The 15,464-nt window shown below is 44.2% G+C and overlaps 2 protein-coding genes across 2 annotated transcripts in view; both read left to right on the top strand.

The window, feature by feature from the left end:
• Nucleotides 1-2,134: 2,134 nt before the first annotated feature.
• Nucleotides 2,135-15,464, top strand: part of rars1 (arginyl-tRNA synthetase 1) — a 448,982-nt gene continuing 435,652 nt past the window's right edge. Inside the window, exon 1 of the mRNA XM_070982510.1 lies at nt 2,135-2,144. The gene's annotated coding sequence lies outside the window, so the exon portion shown is untranslated. The remainder of the gene's footprint in view (nt 2,145-15,464) is intronic.
• The window catches only part of wwc1 (WW and C2 domain containing 1), a 36,055-nt gene continuing 23,362 nt past the window's right edge, over nt 2,772-15,464 (top strand). Inside the window, exons 1-4 of the mRNA XM_070982508.1 lie at nt 2,772-2,986; nt 13,124-13,233; nt 13,407-13,610; nt 14,203-14,279. Of these exons, the coding sequence (XP_070838609.1) occupies nt 2,868-2,986; nt 13,124-13,233; nt 13,407-13,610; nt 14,203-14,279 (510 nt within the window). The 5' untranslated portion in view covers nt 2,772-2,867. The remainder of the gene's footprint in view (nt 2,987-13,123; nt 13,234-13,406; nt 13,611-14,202; nt 14,280-15,464) is intronic.

The following is a 15,464-nucleotide window of genomic DNA, read 5'->3' as shown; positions in this document are numbered from 1 at the left end:
CTGAAAAATTACTTTGTATTAGACACCCATCGTGTAAATATGCTCATCTATATGGCTACAAATAATTTACAACAATGTCATTTGACAGAAGATATGGTTCAAAACTTTGTGGTCTTATGCGCGCCAAAGGATTAATCTTTGATATTTCCGATGGGACGTGAATGCATCAGTAGCACCCCGCCCGCAGCCGGTCTGCAGGTGAGTGCAGGAAGTCAAAGACACAACAGCTGACATTGGATGTGTGAATACGTGAAACACATGAACTGTACGTGTTTGTTCGTCAGAAAAAAAGGAGAAAGAAGCTGCAGACGGACCGTGCTGAGCCGCGCTGAGCCGCGCTGAGCTGTCGAATCACAGTGATGATGGTATATTGAGCCGCTCTTCATCCAGGAGGAGAGACCGAGGCCAAGTGCTCCATCTACAGTCAAGTCTCAGCTTTATTTATTTCTTTTCTTTAATTGGCTCCTCAAACATCGTCTGTGGTTTCTGACCAGTCAAACTGCACAGAGAGGAAACTTTTAAAGGCTAAACTTCACCTTATAGGCTGCTGAGTGACGTAATAATAATAATAAATAAACAATAAATAACAATAAACCTTCTCATTCTCTATGTCTGAAGTGGACAGCTATGGATTATTCTGATCAGATTAAAACAGATTGAATTAAAACAGGAACACCACAGTTATTTTGCAGATTTAGATTAATAAAACAAACATAAATCTGATAATAAATTATGATATATGATTATTGATTAAGCTACATCACAGTGAACACATTAAAGCATTGATCATTATAATGCAATTATGTAATATATTTAATTCTGAAATGGGCCATTCTGCATCTGAGAACTTTGACATTTTTAAGTATATTTTGATGCTTTTGCTTAAGTACAGTGAGAACACTGTCCTGCATAAAAAACAAGACACATAAAATACAACTGCATACAGAGTAAATGCATTCAAAACTATGCGATTTAATCTGCACTCATTTATGTGTTTGACTGACGCCTCAATCTTGTCTCCAACTGCTTGACTTTTAAAGTTTGACCAGAAACGATTCCTGAGTGCCGCCTGGGAACAGACTCCCATCAAATGAAAACGAGTCTGGTGACATTATTAACTTACATGAGTGAACGGTGGAGTTATAATCATGCAAAGTGTGATCTGATAACAAGCAGAGTGCAGGGCCCCATTGCTAATCAGTAACATCTAAAGCGTAATCAGCAGCAGCTTAGTGGAGGATTGAAGTGCTTCATCTTACTTTGTTCAAATCAGATCAAGGGTGTCTGTAAATGACTCTGAGCAAACATGTTTTTTTTAAGCATCTAGACAGAGAGTTGTCAGGAGTCAGCCCTCCATGGTTCATCACAATCAGACCAGAGATGCAGCCTGTAAAACTGGCCTGAAGTCAGTCATGTCTCAGCATGTAGCAGTTCAGCATTTTCTCCTCAAGAGGGCGCCGTGAGCTTGAAAGTTTGTCACAGAAACGTGACGGAAAGTAGGCCGCTGACTAAAACACAGTATTTAACCTACATGACAATTAATAAGTATATATACATGATCAATCAGATAGAAATAAAATGAGTCGAACTAAAACAACCACACTAAATAAATAAATAAATAAATAAACACATTTAAATGAAAAATTGACAAAACAAGCATAAAACTCTGATAAACTTGTTCGTCACTGTACAAACAAGACGAGAGAGATGAAGATGATGGATGATATTTGACCTCATGCAGATGATAAAAAAATAAGCACTTATCCTTTCAAAATGCTAAAAATGTGAATAGATAAGTCACATTTCTGACCATCTGTGCACGTCGTTCTGCAATTACAAAGAATCCTGAATCATGAAAAGATCATGAATTAAAGTAGTCACCGGAAGTCTTATTTTGTTGGCCGAAATTGTCAACAGAGGTTTTATTTCGTAATCAAGACCGGAAGCCACAGTGCATGTGTGTGCCTTGACAGCGGTCGACCGGCCGAAGTCAACGAGACTGAGGAAAGACTTTACCGCCGCCGCTGCTGCTCCCCTCCCGTCCGGTTTTAAAAGGATAATCTAATAAAATAACACCCAATTTTCTCACGGATTTACAGGATCTTAACGGCCGTGGGTTCGGTCGCTACTTCCTTCTCTCAGCGGTGTTCAGACTGTTCGTTACCCCGCGGCTGGCGGCTAGCATCGGTTACCGCTGCTAAACATGGTGGCCTGTAGGCAAGAAGAAGGAGCGAGCTCAGTTTGGGGATTTTAGAGGGTTTTTAAAGCCACTCGGACGGCTTTTCCAGTGGAACCCCGCTGCTCTGGACACGCTACTGCCCTCCTTTTGGGTTTAATTTGCCCGTTTGTGGACTTCGACGTGGGGCTGCCTTTCTGTTTACGTTGGAGCTCCAGCAGCAGGCAGCACCGTCCGTGTCTTGTGGATAAACGTACTTTACTTGAAAAGTTGTCTCCAGGCCGCCGCAAAGTTTTCCACCCGGCTGGGAAAAGTTGAGAAACATGCGCTCCCGCGTGGAAAAACGCGTCAAATAGCGAGACGGTTTGGTTTTATGACCGTCGGGTCTGTGTTACGGATGTCCAGACACTCAGAGATGAACCGGTGCACAAGTGCAGCTAACTGGAGCAGTTTTATCCTCTGAGGTAGTTTCTTCCACCAGCCCCCCTTTGAGGTTTGATTCACTGTTAATCTGTGGATTATTATGGATTATTATTATGGCCTAATCCCAACCGCACCAGACCGGGAATTTTGGGAATAACCGCCCGTACTGTTGCTGATGATGGTGATGATGATGACAGAGAGAAGCGATGGTTTCCCTTCGTTATGATTTTGAGTAGAGAGGAGTTAATTACATGGAGACTCGCCTGACATGCCAAGGAAGGAGTTGCCACTACCTGAGGGTTGGGAGGAAGCCAGAGACTTTGATGGCAAAGTCTATTACATTGACCACATTAACCAGTGCACGAGCTGGATCGACCCCAGAGACAGGTAGGAGTGTGTTTGTGTGTGTGTGTGTGACAGAGATGCTGTGGCGCTTATGAAGAAGATGGATGACCTTTGACCTCATGCATATGATCAAAAATAAGCACTTATCCTTTCAAAATGATGATAATGTGAATAGATAAGTCACATTTCTGACCATCTGTGCACGTCGTTCTGCAATTACAAAGAATATTCCTGTCAGATTATGCAGAATACATCACAGATTAGCAGATGAATGAAAAGACACAGATACTACCTTTGACTTGATCAATCATAATCTCAAAGAGTAATTGTGTGTGCTCTTATCTGGATAAATTCATTGACTCGGCATGCTTTGTGTCCGTGTACACTGAATGTACATTATTTTAACTAACTGAAGATGAAGGGTCTTTTCCTCTTCAGGTAACTGTTACACCTGTGGTCAGTCGCTCGATGCAATCAGCAGCTTGTCAGCATGAGAGTGGAGGATTCAAACCTGCCTACTGTCCAAAATGCTGAAATGAGGCAGAAAATATTTCTAAAAGGCAGCGATTGGGCCTTATTCTGCTTCATACCTGACTATAATACTAAAAGTGTTGGCAGCAGCAGACAGATCTTTTCAGCCTCCATCTCCATCAGTGTGGTTTTTACCAGGAAACTGTACTTTCCTGCAAACTTAAATGTTCTTACACATTCTCGGAGTGGTTCGTTACATTATGGCCAATATTCACACATTCAGTGTTTGCTTGAAAAGTGACTGGAGGGATCAACAGATGACCACAGGCCCCAATAGCATCCTCCATCCTCAGACCGTTGGTGCAGATAAGGAAGAACATCAAGTGACACAGCAGGTGAAGATGAATCGTACCTGTTTCACACCACAGGTGCTCCTCTGTGCACTAACATTATTTATTCTTTATTTATTTATGTTTATTTAAGTTTTCACTCTCAGAAACAAGGAGATGCTGCTACCTGCTGAGAAGTGTTGTTGTCAGTGCACTAAAACGTGATTTATTCCTTATCCATAAGCTTTTTTTTGATGAAAGTTACATTTTTTGATTACCTGTGGACATTTTTTTAGTTGATACTGCAGAGAGAGTGCAGATCTGCTTACGCAAACGGAGAATCGTTGTGTTTTATGAGATGCAAAAACAACAGCGACAGCATGATGATGGCTTCATGTATCAGCCATCAGCCTCCCTCCTCTATAAATATGAACCTCGGCCATTGAAAAACTTGTATCCTCAGACCTCTAGTTATTTATGTCTTCTTACCTCAGCCTGTTTCTGTAGTATGTTCCCCCAAGACATTTGAAGGTGTCAATCAGTACTGAGAGACTGGAGCATAAATATTGAGGCTCCTCTCGGTGACAGGCAGTACACCCTGTCAGCTGGTTAATCACTCGAACATGCAGGATTGACCCTGAGCTCGTGTGCATGGATCACTGGACAGGCGACAACATTTTCACAAGGACACTGTGATGGAGACTGTGACTAGAACTGCAACCAGCAGTTTTACTGACCGATTGATCCACAGATTTTTTTTTTTTTTGTCTGCAAAATGTCAGAAAGCAGCAGAAAATGCGCGTTATAATTTCCCACATCTGGAGGCGATGTCCACAGACGTATGGCTTCATATTCAGTTTGCCATCATGGATCAAATCCTCACATCTGAGGAGCTGAAACCAGCAAATGTTTGGCATTCATCAGAATAGATGTTGATTCATTTTCTGTTTGACTGCTCGATTAATCTTTACAACATGAGAAACATGTGCACAGGATACAGTGTTGTTTCAGGTATAATTTGGATGAATGTGAGACCAGCATGAACAGCAGAATGATCAGAAGAAGAAATCTGAGTGAGAGGTTGATGTCAGTTTCAGGACCTGCAGCCTCCTCTTACTTGAATCAGAAATTTGTCCTTGAAGCAGGGAGTTCTTCCTCCCTGTGCGGACGCCTGACAGCCTTTAGTGTTAACTGAACACATTGAGATGATCTCGTGGACGATAAATAAGGTGTTCCTCCTCACGCTGTGCTCTGTTCTTAAGTGGTGTCTCATTAGCGCTCAAAGTAGAGACAGCGAACGAGCAGAGGGCAGGACTTCTTCACTCCTGGTCAAACCATTAGAGAAAAAACACATTAGAATTCACAGGAACAAGTCTCAGTGGTTAAGAAATATCTCAGGATATGCACCACGTTGAAGAAGTGGTACTGATGTTGGGGAGTTATTTTCAGTGTGGCTGTTTTCTATATTTTGCAAGTTTTGGAGCAACACATCTTAATAGAGACATAAATTAATACGTTAGTGTCATATATACCAACATCCCTTCTAATTGGCCACAAATCATGTTTAAATCAGCACAGCATAGCATCGTTAGCTGTGTTTCTATCAGCGTATATTCATGTGCATTTGGAAATATCACATTTGAAAAGGTTAATGTGCTTCCTGGGAAATGGAAACACCTTTTCTAAAGAAGCTCCGATGAAGCGAACATTTACAGTAGCTCGCTTAATGAAGCTGGCAAGCATTTTATTTCCTTTTTGTCTGGTTTGCAGCCTCGACTTCCACCATGTTTATGATAGCCGTGCATAATGTAGCCTATAGCGCATCGTCTGACAAAACTACACTTTGGGTAGTTCAGTTTATTTGTCCAAACCAGTGGATGGAAATAAGCCTAACTCACATTTTTCCTTTTCTTTTTGCGGTTTGGTTTCCCGCCTTCCAGCTGGCCGTTGGCTTCCGCTCATTTTACCGCAGTGTGATAAAAGAATAACTTCACAGAGACGTCAAACTTGAAATGGGATGCTCCATTTCTGAGTGGTGTTATCAATAACAAGGAAACAGAACCAGGAAACAAACGGCAAGCAGCAAACGTTAATGCTGGGATACGTAGTTTGGTTTCTGAACACGCCAATGCTGCGACGCAATTAGGCAGAAATAAAACCGGCTAAATGTTCACTCACAGCAAATGTTTCTGGACATGAAAGGAGCGGAAACCAGTGTTTGCTCACAAACCTGAACGCCATGAAATGAATGGAAGCCGAGAGCTGCCTGGAAAATCAAACCTGATAGTAAAATGAATGGAGGAGTCAGTTTGTCTGTGCTGAACCATCAGTACATTCATTTACAGCTTTATTTTTCGACTTTCTGTCATCCTTTCTCTCAGAATATGGAGATGGGTATGACAATCTCACCACAAAGTCCTTTTGTTCATTAGAAAAAGTCCCAGGATGGTTGGTTGGACGCTGCATTGTGTATTACATAAAAGACATTTCATGTTAGCATTGTTTTTTCCTTTCAGTTTGACACCAGTTTTGTTTCAAAAAGGAGCTTTTCTCCTTCGCTCTGTTTCTCCCAGGGTGCATCCTGCTCATTTACATTCCTGTAACTGGAAATCAGGTCTGGAGGTGTGAGTTACCCCCCCCCCCCCCCCTTATAGAAATCCATCAGTGTAATAGGCTTAGAGTGCCAAGCATGCAGCACTACATGACACAGTCCAGCTTGTACAAAAACACAGTGTAGAAGGGGGGGGCAGATTTTCACGGGGGCTCGTTTTTCATCTTTACCAGTTACTTAAGACCCCTCGGACTTTGACACCAAATCCCTTTAATGGCTTATGTCTGGAATCCTGGAGGCTTAACACTTGTTTTTTTCTTTTCTGTGTGACGAACACAAATTCTTCTCTCGTTGCTTTTTGCTGACTCACATTTTATTTGTGTAACTGATGCTGTTAACAAACAAACTGTGCATCAACACTGCAAGCAAACGGCCGGCTGATGGGGAGGGTCCCAGCCGTTATCCCCACACAGTGCTCCTCTGGCTGTGCCGTCGTGTTCAGTCTTCTCGGGGCTGTTGACTCTAGTTTTACACATAGATTACGAACTTTCATGTGACGTCCCGTTAAGAGAGATCTGCCCAATTCTTCACTGACTTCACTGTCAATTTGTAGTTTTTTAAATAACAAATCTGGGTTAGTCTGTTATTATTTTTGTAATTAATCCGTTAATTGTGTAGTCGACAAATACAAAGTCGTTTATATGCTTATGTCACTGAGATGAAATAGATTGATTTGTCAGGTATTTGTTTTCCTGGCTGAGCTAAAATGAGGTCATTTTTTTAATGTCCAGAAATGTTCTGTATCATGATCCTTAGTCTGCGTGTTGGATCCTGTCTGATGAGTTAGATCTGATTCTGTTGATCTGGTGTTTAGTCACGCTGTCGTGCTGCTGCTGCGATAATTGTCCCATTGTTATCCTTCAGTCCGGACACTGATACGATCAGGTGATCGCTCACCTGTGCTGCCTGCTAACGGTGCAGAGCTTTAGGCTTTGGATGGCAGCTGCTAGTTTACATTTGAGGCTGTGTAAGCCCTCAGTCATCGCACCACAAATCATCATTAGCGGCACACAGAGGACTGTCGCGTGGAGGTTAAGCGTGAATATGTGACAGGAAAACAACAAGCGAACAGATTGAAATTAGCCGACGCGGCTGCCGTGCGAAAGGAGGCGGTGGAATGAAGACTTTCTCCTTTGAGTGAAACTCCTCCGGTTGTTTTACATCGAGCTACTTAGAAGCAGCGAGAAGGAAGAGACACCTTCCCGAGCAAAGTCCTTCCAAAACATTCCTGAAACACACGATGTGAAGGAGCGAGCAGCGCGCAGACTCGCCAGCCAAAGGCCTGATTCATCTGAAATCCCTTTCACTGCCTGCCAAGGTGCACGGGGTCAAAGTGCAGCCTGAGGCCCCGCAAACTGTTGACTGGGATGTGAGCAGAGGCTGGTTTGCACACCGCTGCGCTGTATGGTTTTTAATACATAACCAACCGTGTTACAGTGATTTCCCCAAACTAAGACACTGACGTTTGGAGTCATGTAGCAGACATTATTAGCACAACAACAACACATTTTCACACTGTGGCTTTATTGACTTTAATCTATTCTTTCATTCACGGCAGCCCTGCTCTTGATCACATGATCACAGTCGCTCTAAACTACAGCACAACACAAACGCCATCGCCGACAGTTCCCTTCCTGTGATTGATGACTGTTGGCGTTTGCTGTTTGCTCTGCATTAAAGTGTCAGCAAACCCTTTTCTGCCTGTTTGTTTAGATTTTTAAATATTTACATGATGTTATTACCCAGAGAAACGTTGCATTGCTGCAGTAAATGAGATCAACTTTGATTTCCTGCATCAGAAGGGCTGCAAGCAACCAGCTGCCAGGAGGCTCGGAGCCATTATTCTCTGATGATATACTGTTAAGTCTTAAATGGTCATTGATGGGAGGGGGGGGAGCACACAGCTTTGAGTGAAGACCAGTCAGCTTTGAGTTTCGTGCTGCAGTCATGTGGAGAAGTTCCCATTATAGTCAACTGTTTAGGAATGAGGAAAGATGACATGTCCCGTTTTGACCCAACAGCTCTGCGTTTGTTGTTTTATGTGTGTTTCTTTTAATCTCGTTCTGTCCGAGACCCCCAGAGGAGGACTCGCAGATATCCAATGTTCTCTGTAAAGTACCTGCAGCTCTTCTGGACTTCTCCCAGACTGTAGTGCTGATTTCATGTGAAATTATCTGTTAAAGGCAAGTCGTTTTGACGCTTGTCTTCTGAACAAATCCTTGCTAAAGTACAAGTAAAAAAGAATAGAACCATGCTTTTAACAGGACTTTCTGTTTGTGAGATGAACAGGTGCATTTAAAAAGTGGCCATTGGCGCCTAAAACATACGCAGCATGCTGATGTTTCTGCAGACCTTCACGACGACTGAAATTAAGAACGAAAGGAGGGAAATAAAATCTGAACCAAACTGCATTTGCAGCCCTCATAAAGTGCGATATCACCTATCCACCCTTGCAGTGACGCACTGAATGCGTGTCGTCAGGTTAAAGGAATGCTTTCTGCAAGATAACACAGCGTCACTGGTGTGAAGAGGGTGGCGTGCAGACACTGAAGCAGATCTCTGCTGTAATTTCTCGTCTTTATGAGCCTCGTTTTGTTTGGTTGTTAGTAAAGCATAATGGATTCTTCTGTGAGGGTGAGCGGAGATGTGTGTGTGCGCGTGCGTGTGCGATTGTTTTGTTGTTGGACCTTGAGCAGCTATGAAATGCAGCTGGAAGCCTCGTAACTCCACTTGAGGAATTTATGCGCGCTCTGAATGAGCATTTCTCCGCGTCGTCGCCTGACTCACCGCTCAGATATGCAGCACGCCGCCCTGCGTGTTTGCACTCCGCCGCACGCTTTGTCAGTTTGCATTAGGGCACCGCGGCCCGGCCTGGCTGTTTACCTTGGTATGTGAAACCTGGGGGTGTGTGTGTGTGCGCTCGGCTGATATGGGGTTTTAAAGGCAGAGAACAGGTACTGATATCAGCTGCAAATTAATTTTTGACTGCTTTGATACCAAAAACAGCACAAGAACGCAGTGTTTCACCTCCCAGAGTTTAAGATAAGCTTCTTAAAAAACATACAAGCCGTCATGTGACACTCTCCACTGAAACCCACACTTATTAATTGTGAGGCAGTTTATAAGACAGAGTTACTCAAAGTTCAACTTTACGTCCATTTAAAGTCAGTAATTTTGGCTAATTTGTGACAGAAAATAAAACTTAACTGCAAGTGTTTTTATTCTTGTTTAACCTGTGTGTGTGTGTGTGTGTGTGTGTGTGTGTGTGTGTGTGTGTGTGTGTGTGTGTGTGTGTGTGCGCGCGCGCACTGTGCATGTGAACATTTTCACCAGGAACATCAGTAACACATGAGTATAAAACCATGAAATCTTGTGTGAGCGATGTTGCAGCGCTTGAGCTGAACAACAAGCCGTCCCAGATTTTTGATTTTGAGCATTTTTTTTGGAGTTTAGATTGTTACGCTGAGATTTAATGACCAGAACATGCAGATAGAAACATCAGCTGAGGAAAAACAGCCGCTGATGTCTCTGTGAAATTAATCTCAGCAGCGCCTCGACTCACCAGGGGCATAAACAAAGTGTCAAGTCAAGTGAGTTTGCTTAAATAGGCCAGGATCACAAATCACCCCCAAAGGCTTTTCCATGGACGGCCTGATGTGTGTCAGCAGGAGCTGGTGTGTCACACACTGCAGTTACAAAAAGAAGGATTAAGCTGTGTATGAATATTAAGCCTAAAAGATCGGTTGTCATAAAACAAGTCGTTTGTTTGTTTGGATCCAGCTTGGATCTCACTGTGACTCAGGAGGCAGAGCAGGTCTTCCACTCATCGATCCAGGCCAGGCCGGGCCGGGCCAGGCCAGGCCAGGCCAACACCTCACATGCTGAACGTCTGTGTTGTCGAATGAGGAGCTCAAAGTGGGATGTTGTGCGATCTGCGGGCGGCGCTCTGATTTTCGATGTTGTGGCGTGCTTTGGAAATAATTCTTTGCAGCATTTTTTTGTACAAGTTAAGAAATTTCTCAGTAGTTTTATTTGGTTCACACACACGCACGCACGCACACACACACACACACACACACACACACACACACACCTCCGCAGGTTAATAATCAATTCACAGTTTGTCATTTATCAGGCAAACACTCTGTGGCTCTGCTCTGTCCGATGTGAGGATTCACTGCTTTTCTGTTTCATAGGCTAAATATCTTAACAAACAGTATGTCAGCTGAGCTGAGGTGATATTAAGGTGTATGATTATTATTACCATGATAGCAGTTTTTGCTCATGTTACCACATTCGCCATCGCAGGCCGCTTGAGCACTGAAGCAGTGAAGCATGTGAGAAGCACCACAAGTGGCTATTGAATGACTGACAGTGAAATGGAGGCTGGGCCGCCGCTGCCAGCTGGTCCTTCGCTCCGAGGGAAACTGTGACGGCGAGCGACCAGTTTAGGTCAGCGGCTCCCCCCCCGGCCCGGCGATTAGAGGATAGGATTTAGCGGGTGAGAGGAGAGAGGAATCAAATAATGGGATGCGGGTTCCCAGCCAGCCAACCGGCCGGCTTTTTCTGGGATCAGCCGTTGGCAGAAGCCTCCCTGTCTTCCTGAGCTAAATTTAGAGTGGAGCTGAGGGGGTCCTCTCCGGGCCCCTTTCATTATTCATCAGCTGAAAAAGGACCCAGTTCAGTTTCTCCCCTCAGCAGCGAGCTCTGTGTTTGTGTTTATCGGCAGTCATGAAACACAAGAGGCAGCAGAGGAGAAAAGCCAAACACAAGAGTCTCGCTCCTTCCTCTGCTGGACGATGTCGCTCGCCATGAACCAGTCAGAGGTGCTGTTCCTTGTTTGCTCGTCCTGTGTGATAATTCAGATAGTGTTTTTTGGGGGGATTTGGACATTTCTTAAGGGAATTATGTGTCTGGTTGCTCTTGTTTGTTGATTGGTATTGATGGGCAGTGAGGCCAGGCTTTTTTCATCTTTTAGAGACCAGTGTCAGTATGATATTTAAAGTTTTAATACCTCTACCAAAACAATGCTTTTCACTTTCAGGGTGCTGCTGCTGCAAAAACAAACCTTAAAACATAAAATGGTCCATCACAGCAGCCTCCCCTGTTAAACCAAAGCAGGATCAGAGCTGTTAGCACTGCTGTTGTGTTAGCGAACATAGCGTTAGCAGCTAAAGTGCAGACTGGAAGCTGCAACAGGGTCAATACAGACGATATCTGATACCTTCAGCTTTAAGCAGAAGATTGATTTACCAGCAGTTTGTCATTATTACTCTGAGTGGAAAACTAGAAAACACAATTCTGCTTCTGAATATCATAACTGGAAGAATGAAAGTAGCTATTTTCACTAAATGTGAACTCCAGTAAATTGGTTGGTTTTCAAAGTTTTCAGGTAAGACGGTTAGGAGTACTGCAGTGCACACGTTCCCTTCATTACACTGTGATTTCCACTGCAGCGAGAACAAAACACATCGTAATGAACAGCACAGGTAAGATTGAGATTTTTGTGGGATTCAGACGCTCAGTTCTGTCAGAGTGAAATATGAACGTGGTGGACTTGAGCGTCGCGGCTGCAGTGAAGTCGTGTAAGGCCGCTGTGAGGCCGCTGTGAGGCTGAGGGTTGCCCCAGAAACCTCCAGGCGATGTGTCAGCGCTGCTTGTGGAATGCCACGGGCCGGCTTCCTCCTATTGTGACCAGCTAGAGGGACACCCCCCCGCCCCTCAGAGGTGAATAGAGGACTCAGTGAAACACCAGACTACCCACCCCCCCTCCGCTCACACTCATCCCACCCCCTCCTCCTCCTCCTGAAACTGCTTTCAGACAAACAGCGAGCCGGAACAACACGAACCATGTGGGTCTGACGCTGTATGGCTTTGTTATCGAAGGCTTCTGCAATAACTAGCATCATTTTAGCTTCACTGCAGAACATATTACATACTCTTTAATCTTCATTTGGATCCCCATTAGCTTCCACACAACATCAGTAAGACCAGAAAATGAAATTTGAACCAAACATGTCACCGCAGTTCCCTAAAGCACAAGCTGACATTTTCACATTCAAGTTGGAACCAGTGTTTTTTTTTTTTTTTTGTCGCTTTTGCATAAATTAACTCTAGAACAGTTTCAGAAAAGGTATCATGTGTAATGTCAGTGTAAACTGTCCACTGATCAGGTTTATTGAGCCACAGGTTTTACAGAAATTTTGGTAAAAGGTGTGAAAGCGGTGACACGTGCGGGTCCTCCCACAGCTGAGCGTCAGACGCACAGAAGCAGCAGTTCATGCTCGGTATGTTTTAATTGATCATCTTGCTCCTGATTGGCTGTTTGAGTGCTGCAGAGCAGAGTTTTAGTGAACAGTGAGACAGTGAGAGATGAACGTGTGACAGCTGCCTTGTATGAAGTGTAAAAAGCTGTTTCAGCATGTTCGATCATCATCACGTGTGCCTTTACACATTACGTACTTACGACACACGGACGGCGTCACGGATAGATGCTCCAGTTTGGGCACATTTTAATCTGTCTGGTGGAAATATTACAGATAAGTCTTATTCTTTTATGCAAAAACTCGAGTTATTTGGATTAACCTGATGTTAATTATACTGAATAATGACTGTGGCTCTGTTATAAAGTGACTATTGAACGCTGTGCGTGTGGTATTGTACACGTGCATCCACGCTCACCTGCGTGCTGCCACGGACGTGCTGTTTATCGATCACAGTGGAGACGATTCCGCCTCTGAATCTGTCTGCTCGCTCTGTTTTCTTCAGGCAGACGAAGCCTCTGACGTTCGCTGACTGTATCGGGGATGAGCTGCCGGTCGGCTGGGAGGAGGCGTACGACCCCGTCGTCGGAGCGTACTATGTCGACCACAACACCAGTGAGTTCGCTGCCTGGTATCGTTACTCTCTCAGTTCGACCCATCTCATTCCTGCTGCTTGTTCCTGGTTAACTCCCTTTTTATCTTCACCTACATGTATTACTATATATAATGTATATTATACTGTGAGGATGACTGACTGACGGCTTCCTCTTCACCTTCTTTTCCTGCAGAGAGCACCCAGCTGGAGGACCCGCGGGCCCAGTGGCAGCGGGAGCAGGAGTCCATGTTGCGGGACTACCTGGCCGTGGCCCGCGATGCGCTCAGCGCCCAGAAGGAGATCTACCAGGTGAAGGAGCAGCGGCTCCGCCTGGCGCAGCAGGAGTACCGGCAGCTCAATGACGCATGGAGGGACAAGTCCACGTCGCAGACCAGCTGTGAGTACAGGGAAGAAACCGTGATGGAGCTCGATTTGATTAACATTGAAGGAGCATCCTGGAAGTATTGTACTGGAGGCGAGGGCAGGAATACTGCCAAATACTGTGCACAATAGAGAGAGAAGATCCCCTGAAGACCGTTAGATGATCGGTCACAGCAGTTAAATCAGCGTCCGTGGATTCACACGGGGACGTAAATCTAAGTTTGGTGAAATTTGATGCAGTTTTATGCTGTTGACTGAGCCTTGATGGTGCTGCTGACCTAAGAGGGAACAGAGAGAAAGACAGATGAGGATGGAGGATTTTTTTTTTCCAGATACATCCAAAGATCGCAGTTTATTTAGATGTTGGTTTTCTAAAACGTGCAGAGGAGGGTAGAGAAAGACCTTGACATCAGAGAGGCTGATTTTTCTCTTTCTTTTTGAATCTCGACAGAAAAAACACGTTGATTTTTCTAAAGATTCCTTTGGTTGAACAGACCTCCTCTCGGCGGTTCGCTCTCCCTGATGTTGCACAAAAACCAAAGGAGTGAAGGATATGACGCTGCTCTGTAACACCTCTTTTGTCTCTTCATATCTGACCTTTCCTGCAGTGAATTCCAGATCGTCCTCGTCCAGCAAGTACGACCCAGACATCCTAAAAGCAGAAATAGCCACAGCCAAAAGTCGGGTAAGAGCCTCTCCTTCCTGTTTCAGCCACATCTGGATGTTCCCTGACCAACTAAACCGAGACACTTAGTACTGCTAAACCATTCTTTTCATCACTGATTCGTCTCTTAATTTTGTCCATTAATCAATTACTTGTTTAGTCCATAAAATGTCAGAAAGGATTTGCCGGAGCACATCTTGCATTGCTTGGTTTTTCAGTTTTTTTCCGACCAACTGTCCAAAACCCAGAGATGAAACAGAACAGAAAGCAGAGAAAATCTTCACATCGGAGAAGCTGGAACAGATAATGTTTGACCGTTAACCATTTATCCACCTTGTTACTGATTTTTTTCCAATTATTTCAGCACTATTTCATATAAAACTGTAAGTCCTCTTAGTGTCAGTGTCATCGCTGTTATGTCTACAGCTTACATAATCGGTTAATTAAGTCATTTTTAAGCAAAATACCATTAATTCTCTGGTCCTGCTTCTCAGATGTGGATATGATTTGATCTTCTCACACAGTATCAGCGTCAGCCCTTTCATCGTCTTCTTCTGTGCTCTCGTCGTTCGCCTTGAACAAAACAAAAGGCAGATGTTGTGTTGGAATGACATTGACCGTGAACACGAATGTGAACAAACAGGATGCCATCCCATATATTTACTCCTCCTGGCTGTGGATCAAATATGTGGAGGAGTCACCTGCACCCAACACCGGTCAGCACACCGCCCAGTTTCACCAGTTTGATTGGCTGAAAGACACATGAGCGCGTACTGAACTCACACTTACCACAAGAGGCTGTGGAGAGTCCACATCGGCCTTTGTTTTAGATGCTTTTCTTGGTCTGGCATCAGTCTGGTGATCTCACGAAAAGACCAAAGCCAGCCCTGACTGTACCTACTGAAGCACTTTGTGCGTATATCTCCTTCCTCTGTGCCACAGAGCTCCATTGTGCTCCAAAAACTATTAAAAACTCATCCATCAGCCACACTGTTGGCACTTGGTTTGCCATTACTATGAACACACACACTGAAGTTTACTTTGACTCAATCCCACACACACACACACACACACACACACACACACACACACACACACACACACACACAGCGTCCTGCTGCCCCAAATGCTCACCAGAGCACCAAATGTGGATTCATCCTCTAAATAATTGAACCTGTTTTAAAAAATGAAACTTAAATGTCGGTG

This window comes from Chaetodon trifascialis, chromosome 16 (genome assembly GCF_039877785.1).
Source record: "Chaetodon trifascialis isolate fChaTrf1 chromosome 16, fChaTrf1.hap1, whole genome shotgun sequence".
In the NCBI taxonomy this organism is placed as follows: domain Eukaryota; kingdom Metazoa; phylum Chordata; class Actinopteri; order Chaetodontiformes; family Chaetodontidae; genus Chaetodon; species Chaetodon trifascialis.
This window is presented reverse-complemented; position numbering and strand designations above follow the sequence as displayed.